The 16,543-nt window shown below is 47.2% G+C and overlaps 1 protein-coding gene across 2 annotated transcripts in view; it reads right to left on the bottom strand.

The window, feature by feature from the left end:
* Positions 1-1,751: 1,751 nt before the first annotated feature.
* The window catches only part of IFT43 (intraflagellar transport 43), a 63,545-nt gene continuing 48,753 nt past the window's right edge, over positions 1,752-16,543 (bottom strand). Inside the window, exon 9 of one of the 2 annotated variants that reach the window (XM_041397585.1) lies at positions 1,752-1,807. In XM_041397585.1, the coding sequence (XP_041253519.1) occupies positions 1,781-1,807 (27 nt within the window). In that variant the 3' untranslated portion in view covers positions 1,752-1,780. Of the gene's footprint in view, positions 1,811-16,543 lie in introns of both variants that reach the window. The other variant, XM_041397576.1, reaches the window with a different exon arrangement.

Below are 16,543 nucleotides of genomic sequence, written 5' to 3'. Positions count from 1 at the left end.
TTAAAATGAATAGACTTCAGTAGTAAAGCCAGGCTGCCTGCCTTGCAGTCTGGTGTGGACAGCAACCCTCAAGCAGAGCAGTTTATCTGCTGTAATTACTACAGCAGCTTTGGCTCCAGGACATTCCTGGTTACAGCACTGTACTGTACCCCCAGGCAGAGGCTCGGGTGCATGGAGATGCTACCAACACATGAGCACACAATGAAATGCAGGCAGATAATTGCCTGTGTGCCTGCAAACATGTACAGTAATCTGATATGCAAGGACACAGCAGAGTAGGGCTAAATAGATCTACAGCCAGGCTTTTAGGCTTCCTAAATCCCACTGAAACCAGCAGCAGCAGCTGGTGTCACTTTCTGCTTCTCTCATACATAACAGGTATATTAATACACCTGTGCATAAACCACACTGCACTGAAAGCAGGTAAAGAAAGGCAAGTTCCGGGTCTGTGGGTGACAATCCTCTCTTTCCCCAGCTCACAACATATCTGGCAATTTTTCTAGTTCCCTGGTGGGTGCGAGGTGACAGGATAAATATACCCAGGTTTTATGTACCAGTGCACTATGTTAAAAAGAACTGATGTGGCGCATCCCTTGTGTCCATCCTTTCTGGATCTTGAATCTCAGTTAATGTACTGGTTTCTCTCTCTTTGGGAAGCTGTCCATTTCTCAAGCAACAAATTCGGACGATCTTTGTATTTCAAGCACTGACTCTCTTTCACTGTGCATACTGTGGCCAAACACCAAGTTTGGAATCCCCAGGACAGTGAAGGATATCATCTGACATAATGTTTTGCCAGAGGTTCTTTTGGAGGTATGTTTGGACTGGCTATTACACAGTGGCCTCCATGCAAGAATTCTTGCCTGGGAAACCAAAGTACGCCCCTCCTCTGCAGATCTAGTTTATGTTCATGTTCTTAGCCTTTACTAAGCTGGCTGATTCTGCAAATGTGCCCAATGTTGACCTGAGTGAGGCTATGTGTATGCAGACGAAAAGCTGCCCTAGGAACCATTTTTCTCCTTTTAAGCTCTCTCAGAGATTATCCAAGGGAAAAATCTATCAGAAAGACAAATGACAGTAGCACATCCCAACATCCACTCTGCTCCTAATTCAGAGCAGTTCTCTGGGCTGCAGAGACCAAGCAAGACCAAATCTGGTCCACTGCATCTCACCCTTCCAGGAACAAGCACAGAAGAGCAGTGCACAGCTATTGCATAATTTCTCTCCCTCTTCACTGCATTAAGGCAGGTTTCCACGTCACTGTCACCATCAGGCCCCACACACTCACAGGATTCCAGCATTCCAAACACCTAGCTCCATCTCACCTTGTAGTGCTCCTCACAGAAGAACCCATAGCAGGATGCAAAGGTAGCAGTGAACAATTCTGCAAATTTGCCAGAGGGGTAGAATAATAAATTCACATGCAGCTAGGAGAAGCAGATGGCAGGACCTCACCATGAGGACCAGGACTCAGGTATGTCTACCTTCATTATCTATGAGAGACAGGCATTTGTTAGCTCTTCTTAGAAAATATTCCTGGCACGGAATATTACAATCTCACTGGTTTTGCTGCAGCACAAGAGCAAAGCACAAGAGCAAAGGAGCATATAGTATAAAAATGAAACAATTGATGAACAAACCAGTCTATTTCAACCATTGTCTTGCTGGGCTCAGAAGTCAAATGCATCACAAGAAAGCTGCAGGCATTCTATTTCTTCATGTTTTCCAAGCCACTCATATGCCATGTCATGAATTGACCATCTTTCTGCCCAGTGGAAGTTCAGCAAGGATATATCAGGGGGAACAGCTGCTGAATGCAAAACAAGACAAAGATTTAGTCAAAAAGACTTCCAAGAGGCCAGTTGTATCCCAAAATCAGTATCTCTACTACGTGCAAGCAGACTGCACCACCTGTGTCTACAGTACTTTCACCTTTCTAGGCCATGGCAGGGATTCTCTAAGTTCACTTCCCACCACCAGGCCTAGATTTCCAGAATTTCCAGATCCACATGTCTTGTCTTGTTAAATCACTGCCACCAAGGGCTACAGGTCATGCTGGGGGCTGGCAGCAAGGCTGTTGGTCTGGGCTTTCAGAGCTGCAACCTGTGTCAGTGAAGAGGGCTAAACCAGCAGTAAGCTCAGAAGAGACTGTGGAAGCACTGACAGAGCCCTGAGAACCAGTCTGGCTTTGCAGTCTACCTCATGCTTATGTGTCTTATTTAAGCCCAAACATTTCATCCATTTCTCACCCTAAAAAATAAAAAGAAAAATAGAAGGAAGAAAATAAAGGAGAACCTTGCATAACAAGCTGAGCCCAAGAGCTGGGCAGAGCTAGGAAAAGTTGCAGCACATCCTTCACCCCTGCTACTAGTGATTTTATTTAGGGGACACGCAAGCTCAACATGCAGCAGGGCTGAGGTTGAAGTCACATGAAGTCTACTTGCACACTCCAAAGGCAGCTTTTGGCATATCCAGTGCCTGCAAGGCCAGGCTAGCTACTGCCTGCTAGGAGTCTGGTTACAGGCTGGGTAACTCTTGCCCTTGACAAAATCACCCTGCAGAACTGCTGCAGGGGTCCTGATGCTGTGGCATTGCCTGCACCACAGTGATGGCTGTTCCATATCTCTCTATATGGAAAAGAAAACTCTATAGAAGCAATTTTCCCTCCTATGTTGCGAAAGCAGTTGATACTTCATTCATCACAGTGCTGGGCCCAGGCCCTCACATCAAAGGGAAGTGCTTGTGTCTGAAGTCACCACACTTGGCTCATTGCCTGCCACTGAACAGTTCATGGACAACAAGCCACAGTGTTCAGACAAAAGTGTTTCTCATAAAAGTGGATACTCTAGCTCCTTGAGAAGGCCTTGTATTCCAAGCCTCCAAAGCAAAATTTTGTTTGAGAATGTGGTTCACCAGCATTGCAATGAAGTGAGACATGGGAAAGTGGACAACAATGATTCAAAAATCTTAGCACCAGTCACACAGTTTCCCTCCTTCCACTGCTGTCAACTCCAAACAACATCAATATTTTGCTGCTGGTGCTTTTTGCTGGGATGGTGGAGGACTTTGTAGCACCCATCAAGCACACAGGAGTTGCAGAGGCATGGGAACAGAAGGGCAAGCTGAGACACTGCTGACAGCCTGTCCAGAGGGTGAGGACCAGCTCTTCACTAGATCCTAGAAAGCTCAGACCACAGTTTTGCCAAATCACTTCCTGAGCCTGGGTGGCTGACCGAGGGTAAAGGGCTATCGATGCCACCCAGCTGAAGAGCCCTGAAATGCTGAGAAGGGTGCTGGGAGAAGATGAGGGCTTGGGAGAGCTGACCAGCAGAAGACTGATCCCAGACAGAAACACTCCAGAGAAACTGAGCCAAGGAGAACTCAGCCCTATGAATTCCTGAGCCAGCATGCTCTACAGGGCTGTGAGATGCCAAGAAGCAGATAAAGAAATTATTCTGAGCAAATATATTTTTCTCCCATTCGCCTGCAGACAAGCACATACAGATAAAGAGAGACCTCTAGTGATGCTGGAGGGACTCTGCCTGTCCTCCCTCTCTCAGCATCCCTCACAGCCAGAAACAAATGTCTTCATTTCTCTGACTAGTGCAGTAATAGCCTTCCTCCAGAGTATGAGAAAAACACAGGCTTATCACAATAATATCTGCTCATCCATGGAGGAGGTGGAAAAGTAGTATTCAAATTCAGGGGAATGATTATGCCAGACTTGTGGAGTTCAGAAAAACTGACAAAGGCATGGGCTCAGGTCTTGCCCACAACCTGCCTCTCCAGTTGCAGCTATCTGAGCTCCAGAGTGATCCTGAGATCAGGCATATGGTTCAGCATGGGGGGAATGGATTACTACCAGTGCTGGGAAATGATGTTCACCTCGGTGGCCATGTGGAACACGTGCCTGAAATTTACATTCAGGCAGGAACTTCAGTGGCTGAAGCTCAGTGTGGACAGAGGCAGCAGCAAGGAACAGCAGGTCCCTGTCTGAGCCCAGCCATACCAGGAGATGTCATATCCCCCTTGCACAACCCTGACAACTGCAGCATCTTGCACTCAGCTGCAGGTAGATGTGATTTTAGTTCTTGCTGAATTCAGCCTCTAAATCCCCAGTGTCCAGATGAGAACAGGAAGGATGGTGGAGTGTGCATAAGGGCATGCTCATGATGAGCATCCCATGCCCAGCACAGGGAGAAGGCAAGCTATTCAACTTCCCAACTCTTTGCACCAAGGGCTGGACACAGAGCCAAGAAAAGGGTTTGTTTATTCAGATATGCAACTAGTGCATAAAACTTTCCAGGTATGAGAAAGGCTTGAAAGGAAACATGAGGAAAAGAGGCAAATGCAGGGGCAGACTTGGCTATGGCAGAGGCACAGCAATTGTGCTATACAATGTCACAAACCACACATAGACCTGTCCTGTTGCTCTCAAACCCATGGCAAGAAAAGAAATCAAGGGCTCCTGCCAGCCAGGAGAGAAGGTCTCTCTTGCTGCTCCTGCCACCTTCTCCGCAGCTCTGAGCTGCCATTACTCAATTAGCAGCTGCTGTAGTACCTTCCTTGCGCACAGCAGTCTCTCCTTTTGCCCAGCCAGCACGTAAATCAAAAAGCAGCAGCTCTTTCCCTGGGCTTTCTTTTTCTTGTGCTAGCCCAAGCCTTGGTGACCTCCCATTGAGAGGGGCAGTCATATTTTGCTGGAATGCTTTATTTTCTGTGCTGCATGAAGAGTAATTGTGGAGGGGAGGGAGAGTGTGAGCACAAGAAAGCATGTACACTGCCAGCCAGGCCGATGTCCTTCTCCCACAAGGTCACGGATCCATTTTAGCTCAAAGAATAATAATAATAAAGCCTCATAGAAGCAAGGGATTCATAAAACAAAACATGAGCTGGACATTTGGCAGCAGCTGCCCACAGAGTGGGAAGCACACATTTGAGTTTGGAGGTACAAAAGCACTCAGATTTCTGGGAGCTGGCAGGGTTTGTGATAAGGGGTCCATGTGTGTATGCAGAGAGAGCTGGCACAACCTCACTTTCTCCTTCCCTGCATACTTCATTGGTGGCAATTCAGACAGTGCAGCAGAGTGCAGAGGTGCATTCAGACTGAGGAGCACATCTGACCCAAACAAGAACAAGTGGCAGGTGGGAACTGTGTGGTGAGTCCCCCCTCAGCCCTACTGCATCCCACCACACTTCCCCACACAGCACAAATGCAGCTTTCTGACGACCACGTGGGACACTTGCACTGAACATTTCTCTTCCCTGTTTAGAGAACAAACATGAGGCACAGAACAGAACAACTTACACCTATGACAGAAGAGCCTCCTCTGTGAGAACTCAGAAAACTTGGAGGATTTGCAAGTGTTCTGATGAAATCCCAACAGGCGTGTGAATATTTCCAAGTGATAAATAAGGCCCTGAGGGCCAAATTCAAGACTTTTTGAGAAAAACAATGGCAGTACATTTCCTTTTGCTTCATATATAGTGAGCTTTAATAACAAGTACTGTTTCTATCTTGTAACAGGCATGCATGACACTTTCCTGACTGGAAAGGACATCTCTCTTGCTCATTTCAAGTGTATCAGAACAGAGACGTCTAGATCAAATGCAAAGGGAGCAGGGGTGAGTTCAGATGACCTGGTACTTTGGTGGAGTCAATTATTTAAGAAACTATGGGTTAACAAAAATACTCAATAGGTTAGAAATTCAGGCAGTGTTGAAAGATAAGATCCATTTCTTCCAGACAGGTGTTCTTACATTAAAAAGCTCTACAGTTAACTGGGGAAGTTGAAGGCAGGATCTGAGCAGTCAAGGGGAATTTCTGTGGTTACTGCTCAGAGTGCAGTGGATTATACCATTGACCACTGCCCACAATAGTCTAGACTGTAAGTGGCTTCTGCCCATCAGCATCTCAAGGCTACAGGGAACAACCAAAACTGGAAGATCAAAAAGGAATGGAAACTAAGGAAATGCTTTTATAAAAGAAAATCAGCCATCCTTAGCCTACTAGAAATCTCTGAATATAATTGTGAGAAAAGAGATTACTTACCATTACTTGGACTTACAAACAAAACCTGTGATGAAGCTAAACCAGGACAAGGTAAAAGTGACAATGAAATTCTGGCATGAGATCATAGCCAAGGATGATCCCAGCCCAGACAGTGTCCTCACCGATCAATGCATGGTCCTGCAGAACTGCAGGGGTGCTCAGAGGCAAAGCTGTGCTGGTTACAGGGCCCACCCATGGCCCTAGCGTGGCAAAGTGATGAAGCAGGCCCAGGGTTCATGCAGGGAGTCCCATCAGGAGCAGCAAGAGCTGGGGCTGAAGACACTGCTGCAGCCTAGGGCTAAGATCAGGAAATGAGGCCAAGCTAGAGAGAGGCAGAACTATAGCACAGCTCAGGAAGGTGATGAGTGGCCCAAGCTGAGCTTAAATGAAGCTCCTGGGTGTGGGTCCCAGGTGATACCAGGGCAATTAAGTCTTATTGGTGCCATCAGAACCTTGTCAGTTTTGCTTAACATGCAGACCCCCTTTACATGGGATGGGATCATACACACAAGGAGTTTATGTGCAATTTCCCTGCTCTAGCTGGCCTGAGTGACAGCTTTCCTTACACATTCCTGTAACATCTGTCTGCCTGCAGTCATCATGGGGAACATGTGTAACATGTGTTCACATCCCTTAGGAGAGGATTTAGCACTATCTAGGCAACAGCATTAGGAAAAAAAAAAAAAGTAAAACCCAAATTGCATTAAAAATTACATAAATGCATTGCATTTCTATTTCTCCTAGAGAATAAAACAAAACAGGGTATGTAATGGGAATACATCATATTACAGAGCATAACTAGCCTCTAGCAGTTACCAGTGGTACATGGAGGATATAAGCCCAGGATTTTAAAGACAACAAGTAATTTGTTAACCTTTCTGGTCAAGGACATGTGGCAACTGCTAAACACCTCAGAAGGAGGGAAAGAGTAATCTCTGGGTAGCTTAGCCCCTAATTGTCCATTATAGCGTTTCCTGGCCTTTTTATCCTGAAGTATTCAATTGTGGCCACTCTAAGCACTAGGGACAAACGTCAGTTCTCTCTGCCTGGGTAATTCCCATGACAAGGGAGGGCTTTTTTCTCCAGTGCTCCAAAAGGTGCTGTGGGATGAAAAAATAAAGTGTATTTTCTGTCCTGAGGAATGGGCTGTGCAGAGAGAAAAGAGCATGAAAGCAGGCAGGCAGCCGGGAACAGTGATCAGCAGAGAGGGCAAAGGCAGCACAGGGGCTCGTAAATATGTTTTGCTGTTATTTTGGAATGGCAAAGACATGTCCTTGTAGGAGCAAAACCATACCGATTGCTTTATTATTTTCAGTCCAATGAAATTAGCTGGAGTGGGGGGGGAAGTGGGGCAAACAGCAGGCAGGAACAACAGGGAGGGGGGGATCTGTACAATGAGGGAGTGTACCTTGTGCTTGGGACTGTGCAAACCCCAGTCCCAAACCTGCCAAGCTGGATGATGCTTTGTGAGCTCAGTGTGGTCAGACAAACTGGGGGCCAGTCCTCACAGTCATGCAGCCCTGCTGGTGCCTGGATGGAGCTCAGGAAACAGGGCCCCTTTGGCTCACTGCAGGAGGGTGCATGGAGCCTGCAGCTCCTGCTGCTGCTTCACAGCACTGGGACCCCATAGAGGCCCATGCCTCTCCCTGCCCCTTCCCTGCTCCACCCTGTTCCCCTTCCTTGCACAAAGAGAAATGAGAGCCTGTGTCCTCCCGATACATCCACCCCATGGGATTGGAAGGAAGCAGCATGGTGACTGCCTTGCCCATAGGCACATTGGTCACTTATACTGCATTTAGTGACTAACGTATTTGATGTAGGAGCCTTTGCATGCTCCCCCCACCCCTCATCTCCTCTCACCATCTGTCTGTTTGTTGAGAAATCTGTTCCAGCTGACCTCGAGCTGACCAGCGCTTCCCTCTTCCCTCCATCCTGCCACAGGCTCCTCCAGACGTTCCCAGCTCAGCTCATGGGCTTTTAGCTGACTATGCAAATGTCACCCAGCCAGCTGGTGTCTGCCTCCCTGAAACACATGTTCAAAGGCCCCCTGGACAGCCAGGCGGGAGAGGGGGCAAGTCCCTGTGCCCCAGCCCAGGGGCTGCCCAGAGAAAGTTATTTAGCCAGGAATTATTCAACAAACAGATGGGAAAAGGAAAGGAAGGTCAGGGAACACAGAAAATAAGACTCTGGTGCATTTGTGTCAGTGTGTGTAGGCGTGGGTGTATGGGGCTCCCAGGTGAGTGTGTGGGAAGTGCAGATGTAATCCCTGTGTGGGTAGTGATGGAAGGGGTGTGTGAGAAAGATGTACAGGAAAGATGTTTTCGACAGTTTTGTGGCCTCTTCCTCCTAATGACATCTTCTGCAACACACAAAGGGAGCTCTAACAGAACAGCATAAAGGAGACACAGCTGTCAGAGGGCCAAACAGCAGGTCCAGGAAAACTGCCTCCCAAAAGCATTACTGAAGCAAGGCAAGGCCTGAAGGGCTCATTTCCTCTTCAAGATCCGTCTTTTCTCTATCACCTAACGTGTGACCACCCACCTCAGATCTCTCATTCTCCACTGAGGAAGAGTGTGGAGGTGCCAAAACCTGAGGATTTGAGTCTGAACCAAGGAGAAAAGAGAGTAGTAGGGTAGTATTGCCACAGCACCTCTCCACGGCCGATGACACTGTAGGACATGTGTGCCCAGTCAGAAGGCCATACATATGCAGCAGTGCAGCTCACCTGGGTATCTTGGCAGGACACTGTCACTTCCTGAAATGCTGGCAAGGAGCAGGATTAATGTGGTGATGCTTGTTAAATCCTTGCCATGTATGAAGTGAGAGGAAGGCTTGGAGAGAGAAGACCAAAGCATCCACAGTTCCATGTATGGATCCCCTCAGCTAATTAGGGACATCCCCAGCAGTTCTGCTGCTGCACCCAAAGGCTAATTCAGCCTTAATTTCTCAGGCAGAAGGAAAGGTTGGGTGTCTGCATATAATTACACAGAGCATGGACACTCTCTCCACCATGATGAGAAACTCTTTACCTCTTTCAGGTACTCTCCCTCATCTGATTCCAAGTGTCTGGGTATTTACTTCTGAGTACTTACTGGCAACATATGAGCAGGGGGATGCCAAGTCATGATTAGCCTTCAGTAGGCTAAATAAAAATCAGGATATTGGCTCTTAAAATTTAACAATATTCTTCCTTGCAAATACAACTAGCAGAAGTCAAGGTACCTCTCCCCAGCCTAAATTTCTCCTGTAACAACTGCTGCTCTGGCCCTCTGAAAAGGACCCTTTGGGCTCCCTGGGAGAAGGTAGGATGGCAGCTCCAGATGTAGCTGACAGATGATGCTCTTCCTGGCCATAGGCGAGAACTGTGAAATGGTGAGCTGCCAGAAACAGCTTAAGGAAGAAATGCAGAGTTTGTGTGCAAGGGAAACCATGAGATTACAGCACCAATACAGAGCATAAGGGAGTTGCTGGACGTTGGAGATATCTCCTTTGTATCCTCAAAAGTGACAATGAAGCCTGTCCCTGAGCCAAGCCTAATGGCAGAGAAAATGTACACTGCATGAAATAAACCCAGGCAGTGCTTCTTTCCACTGAAATTAACAGGACACCAACAAAGATAAACAGCCGAGTTTGTTCTCCATAATGGACTAGAAATCTCTGGTGAAGAGATCAACTATTCAAGGGTGGAATGGACTGTTTCTGCTTCCATATGTGTTCATCTCATCTGGATTTAGAGTAGCACCCAGGTCATCACTGGGTTTTAAAATCACCAAAGTGGAATATATGTGAATAGAAACTGCCATTTCTTAGGTACGTGTTTCCTGTGGTTGGATTTGGCACAAGAAATAAAATTGTTGCTGGGTTTTTTTACTGAAGAAGAAATTTGGGTTATATTTGCACTACAGCAAGGCTCAACAGAGCCAAAGCTAAGGGAACTCACAGGGCAGATCAGTGTACTATATGATCATAGAACCAGGTCATCCTGTTTCTAATATTTTAGATGATGTCATAGGTCTCAACCACCCCAGAGGTTATGGTGGAGCTATCTGACAGGTTTAGCTCCTTCAGGAACAGGGCCTTAGCTTAAGGGGAACCCTGTTGGATGATGAAGATGCTTCTTCAGAGCAGAAACTTATGAGTGCACACTTTGTGCTCTAAGAACACCTGAATGTTCCTGACCAGCATGAGGCTGAAAGAGAAGGTCTATATCATCACCCTGCTTCTTTGGGGCCTTCAGCACAACCTCCATGCTAAGCCCAGCAGAAGCACACCATGACAAGCTGCCAGGAGCATGAGAGAAATAGGCTGTACCAGCTTAGTCTGAAGGGCCATCCCACCCACTATCCTGCCCTAAAAGGCAGACAGGGAACAGCACTGGCCCCAGCAGAAGCACTGTTGTGCACTTTAATATGAAGGAAAGAGAGACTGCATCCGTCTTCTTCTAGGGCCAAACAAGCATCAGCTAAGCACTGCATGAAGCCAAAAAGAACAGAAGTTACCTGCATTCAGCATGCATCTACATTTTTCTCACAGTCTTTGACATGATCTTTGTGTCTTGTACTACAGTCCTCTCCTGAGCATTTCTGTAATATTTTTATTACTATGTGGCTTTTCCCTGGTAACTCCAATATCCTGAGATCAAAAGTCACTCACCAAACAGGTCAAGAAGGAAACCACAAGGCTGCATCCACACAAATGAATTTACAAGGACATGGGCTCTGCTGCTGGGGCTTTTTCTGCATGGGCAGGCTCCTGGCACAGTGCTGATGCCCACAAGCTTGTGCCTTCTCAGGCACAGCCCGGATGAAATTTGTGGGGAGCACAGGCAATACTCCATTTCCCAGAAGGAGAACAGAGAAAGCCTTGTTGTGCTGTGGTGGGAGAAATTTGGGACATTTCAATATGAACCACATCCTACAGCTCGCATTTTCTTGTATAGGCATAACTGCAGAAGCCCATTGAAAGATACCAAAAGGATCCCACTGCAATGGGAAACTCAGAAACTGCAAACCAGTGGAGTGCCCTCTGATGCTCAGAGCTGAACCAGACCCACTGGGCAAGAGCCAGTACCTGGGCCCGTAAATCCTCAGCCTAAGCATAAGACCAGAACTTGAGCATCCAGTTTAACACGAACCCAAGGAGCCGTTCTCTCCTTCTGGCTTGGCCGCAGCGAGCGGCCCCGAGCCGCGGAGGAGCGAGCCGGCAGCCCTCCCACCGCCCAGCCCAGGCGGGGGGAGAGCGGCGCTCCCACCAGGCTCCTCCGTTCCGTGGGAAGGCTGCAAGGCAGAGCGAGGAGGGGGAGCAGGCTGTGTCTTATCTCTCCTCTCCCTTTGTATGTACCTCCTGGTACGATTATTAAACGCAAATTACAAAAGATGTGACCCAAACGATCTTTATTTCTTCTTTCACCGAGCGGTGCCTGCAGGGTCCTGATTCTGAATTCCGTTTCAATTACCGATGCCATTTTAACACAAAGCAGCTTCTGTCTGCAATTACCGGCACTGACGGCGGCGCAGAGGCAGCTCCGGTGGCAGAACACAAAGCCTGGCATCTTCCGCTGTTTAGAAACTTTCATTTGCCATGATTAAAGGCAGCAGGCGCGAGAGTTGTCGGGCTGCAGACGCGCACTGTGCGGCACGCTCCTTCCTGGCGCATTCCCTGAGAAACAGCCCTCAGCACTCACCTCCACGAATCACTCAGGAGAACTTGAACTGGTATTCCAGCCGATATTATGTAGACAAACTGACAGAGTTAACCCATCACGCTTTAGCTCAGCAAGGAATCTCTCTGCTTTTACAGCCGGTAAAGTGCTTTTACTGCTGGTAAAGCTGAGCAGCCTGAGCTGCAGAGCAGAGACACCAGTACAGGATGAGACACAGGGCGATACAAAGACGAGTATTTTCCTTTTACACTGACGAGCTAAAGCACTAGTAAAAAGATTACAAAATACACTCCTCACTCACAGCTGAAATGCAGCCTCCTGCAAGTAGAAGGCTAGATGTTCTACATATATTACTGCCACAGATTAACTTAGGGAGAGATGGTGAGGAATCCCAGAGCCAAATGAAACCAGTAACAGGAAACACACACAGCTGCCTGAGTTGGCAACTATCTAAGACAAGAGGGGTTGGCAGCTGAAATCCATTGGGCATGGACCCCACTTTGCATCTTGTTAAACTCAGCACCACCTGTACAGCATCTTCTGATTCTCAAGCAAAATTCACAGCAACTGCAGTTTGACAGCTAAAGTCAGACACAATGGAATTCAAAGAGTATGGTAGCTGCACATTGCTCCTTGCCACTGGATCTTAAAGCCCCTCAAGCTGGGCACTGCCTGCATGCTGACCCACAGACAGCCACACACACACCCCCAGATCACCCAGGCCATGGAAAGACAAGCAGACACCACCTCTCCTCTGCCCCATCATGCAGGTTATGCAGGTTTTTTGCCGCTGCATCAGTTATATGCAGCTGTACCCCTCTGTCCTTCAGCCTTCTTCAGAAGCTCACGTGGCCTGTGTATGAGGGTCAAGCTTCTTATCTCCTAGATCCTTTCTTTCTGTCCAGCCTCTCCCAATGACATCTCCTTAGTGTCCCCTCGCTCCCTTTCTCCACACCATCCATAATGTACCAGGCATATGGGGCTTTCAAAGACACAGGAAGAACCAATTGCAGGTGCTGATGGCTTGTGAGAGGTGCTGTTCACATTTATTTTGTCACCCTTTGTTTGCCCTTGCCTGTTCCTTGACAGGTGGTCTCTTTTTCTCGGGTGGTGGTTTACTTCTCTCTCCAGTAAGTTTGTTTGAACATGAGTGCACAGCTCTGAGCCCTGTGAGCACTGCAGCAGCACAATGTGCAAGGTGAGTGTGCAGCCAGGGCAATGCTGTTTTCCAGGGAAGGCCAGGCCATGGACTAGCAGTAGAGAGTAGGTGTCTGAGGTGCTTAAACTGGGTTGGTGCAGACACAGGCAACACCAGCCATGGAGGCCCTGCTCTCAGAGATGACATGGTGCTCAGCCAGAGCTGCCAGCCCACGAAGAGAGACCCTCAGGAATCATCCTTCCCTTTAAAATCCTTCCAAAGCTTGTATGGAAGGAACAAATCTTGAAACTCTTGGCCACAAATATGACTTAAGTAGGTGGTGTGTAGGCCAGGCAGGTTGTTCGCACCCCTTAGTGGCACAACCCCCATTTTCCAACAAGTCCCTGGAGACCCTTGGGCTGCATGGCCCCATGAGGAATGAAAAAAAGAAACAAAATCCCACAACCCCAAAAGACAGTGCTGGAAAAGTCTCTGCCACAGTGGTGGCAGTGTCCAATTCCCACTGGACTTCCCGATCCCACGCTGTATCAGGTCAGCCAATTTTGCAAGGGCCCAGCCAAGCTGCTGTCCCCAGAAGGCGGCAGAGGGTGAAGAGAGGGCAATTTACAGCCCTGGTTATTGAGTGGTGTGTGAGTCGTTTGTCACACTGAGCCCTGGCACCTTGTTCTACCTGTGTTGTGTGTGTTTTATTGGTGTTGAGCAGAGGGAGGCTGGAGCAGAGGGAAGTCTGGGAGGAAAGGCACTCAAGTGAAAAATGAACTGAGCCAAACAGGATTGAGAGAGAGAGAGAGAGAAAGAGAGATGCAGGGGAAGGGGGTGAAAGGGGCCATATTATAAAACACAAGACAAATGTGCCCACTGGCAGCAGGGTTAGGGAGAGGGAAGAAATGAGGGGGAGCAGGGGAGGAAAAAGAGAGAATAAAGACACTGCCTTGTAGCCAGCACTGTCCTAGAGGGACCAGAGATGCACGCGTAGTCAGAAAAAATAATTCTCAGTTTAACAAAGCAAGAAGAGGGGGCGGGAATGGAGGAAAGCTACAGATCCAAACAGAAAGTGCCCCAGGGTGTCCAATCTGCTGGGTTAAAAAAATTTTTTTTAAAAATTTTAAAATATATTTTTTTTAAAAATTGCTGCTTCCCCCTCCTTTCTCCACTGGGGAGCTGGCTCCTTCCCTGTTCCCCCAGCCACCAGCACCAAAAGGAATGGGACCAGAGAGAGAGAGCAGAAGGTCTGTTTAGAATTTCACATCCCTTCTATCCTGCTCCCTCAGTGCTAAACTTTCAAGACAAAAATCATAAAACAAGGTGCTTTGTTGGTGAGGCAGATTTAGAGATCTTCCTGTTAGGAACAAGAAAGGGAAGAGAGAGACAGAGAGTGAGACAGAGCGATAGCTAGATGGAGGGCTGGCTTTGTGCTTGCAACAACCCACTAAAGGTGCATTTTTAATTAAATTTATACAAAATGTGTCAGTTTTATCTCTATGTTTCAAACCTGACTCTTTTCTATCAAAGTAAAGTATTGATCTTCACTGCCCCGAAGCTACCTGACTGAATTAAACAGAATAAATAGAAGAAGGACTGAAAGGGCTTAGAAACAACTGCAGAGAGGCGAATGTTTAATGGCTCCACAGTCATTTGCTCCAATTAAAAAACAAAACCGTTTAGAGGGACTGTTAACACCTTGAAGTCTGAAAATCCTCACTTCAAAAAAGCCCCAAAACAGCTTCCAGGCAAAACATTTTAATTGCCATAAATACTTCCAACCCCAGCCATCACTGGTGCATGTGCACGTTATACTGATAGACATACAGATCCCTGGGCCCAACCAGACAGAACCTGCTCAGCTGGTGAGATGTAGGTATGCTCTGTATGGCACAGGGACATCCTCCACCCAAGGAAAGGCCTGTATCCGGTATGACACAGATATAAGTCCACTTTATGAAAACAAAACACCTGTTTATCTGACAAGTTAAGGATGGATGTTTTAGACCCACACCACTATTCCAGGTATATTTGAGTAATGTGACATTGCCTTTACTGAACAAATAGTCTCCAAACTACATACTCAATTGCATGTCATGCATAGATATCTTACAGAGCTCTCTCTTTGCCTGTTTATGTCACAAGGAGCAGTCACAGACAGTGCCACAACCAGTCTCACTTGATTAAGAACTATGTTGGGGCTGGGATACCCTCTGACAAGAGCATACAGGCCCTGGAACAGGCAGGGCCCATAGTTTTGTTAAAGGCTTTTGAGCACTATGTGACTTAAGCAAACAAAAAAACCCACTGCATTTACTTGGCTAATCTTAAGGCAGTGTGCTACTGTATGACTTACCAAAGCCTTACTGAATGGCCTATGCATCTCTCAGATTTTCCATCCCTACTTTATGGTCATCTTCTGCTGAACTCAGCAGAACTTTCTCTGTAGAGTGAGATATCAGCAGGTTGAAGAGCCTTAGTGGCTTCAGACTTCCAGAGTTTGCCCTGGAAAATAGTCAGGCTCATTCACAACTCATCCCTTTCACTGGCTATTTCTGGGATAAGCAGAGCAGCCTTATGGTAGAAAGCAGGTTTTGCAGGACATGATTACAGTTTCCTATCTTAGCGGGCATACTACCAGGTGGGCAGTGTGCTGGTGCTGTTCCTGGGGAAGACACTTTGTACAGAGACTATGAAGATTTACTTAGTGTTTATGAACATCTGGAAGGAGATCCGTAGCCTGAAACCAGCTCTTGGCTGAAAATCAAAATGAACAAATATATTGGCCTTGTACATAATTTCAGTTAGCAAAGTAATGTGGCTGTGAAACTGGACGCATGCTCAGAGGTGCTGGATTCGGTTCCTAGCTGTGTCACAGTCTCACTGTGGGGCCTTGGAGAACTTGAATTATCAATTATTAATTCTGGTCCCTCTGTATGAAAAGAAGAGCATCCAATCCCCCATGCACAGGGACACACAGGATCTTAAGTCTTGGGAACTATGGGTTTGAAAGCCATGGAAGTGAGTAAGAGTATCTCTGTGGGGCATAGAGCAATACAGAGGCCAGTACTAGAGAGGCTTTAAAGGAAGTAGCTCAGGTCCTAAGAAGAGGACTTACAGCACTCAGGAGGGCAAATCCAGGCTGTTTCTTGGATGAGTTAGATGGGGTTTGCTATCTGGACTAGGTGTGCATGAGTTCAGTACAGCTACCATAGCCTGAACTATTATTGCCCATTTATTTGTGAGGTTGATTCACCAAGCCTACAGCTGTCCGAACACACGACCTCACAGGCCACAGGGAGCCATGGGCTTAGCTCCAATTTGGCTTTGGAATTCCAGGCACTCAGAAGGTTGCTTGAACTGGATCAAATTCTTTGGCAATTTCCCAAGGCATTTTCCCGGCTTTTTGAGTAGTTCTGCTGATCAGGATAATGATAAGAGCAAGACTTCAGTCTATCACATGGACAGCAAGTCCATCTGTTTTGGCTGATTCAAAATGTTCCACAACACCAAATGCAGTGTCCCTCATCATTTCAGGGCCAAAAACCTTCCGGAGAATTTTCCTTACTTGGACCCAAAAAATGAGTGATTTTTGCTGAAGGAGCAGGGTCAGATAATAAAAGCTGATCAATTAACAGTATATCAGTTTAGGCAAGTGAATCCTGCATGTCCTCATCTTCCAAACATT

Source organism: Onychostruthus taczanowskii, unplaced genomic scaffold, assembly GCF_017590055.1.
Source record: "Onychostruthus taczanowskii isolate IOZ18803 unplaced genomic scaffold, ASM1759005v1 scaffold1, whole genome shotgun sequence".
In the NCBI taxonomy this organism is placed as follows: Eukaryota; Metazoa; Chordata; class Aves; order Passeriformes; family Passeridae; genus Onychostruthus; species Onychostruthus taczanowskii.
This window is presented reverse-complemented; position numbering and strand designations above follow the sequence as displayed.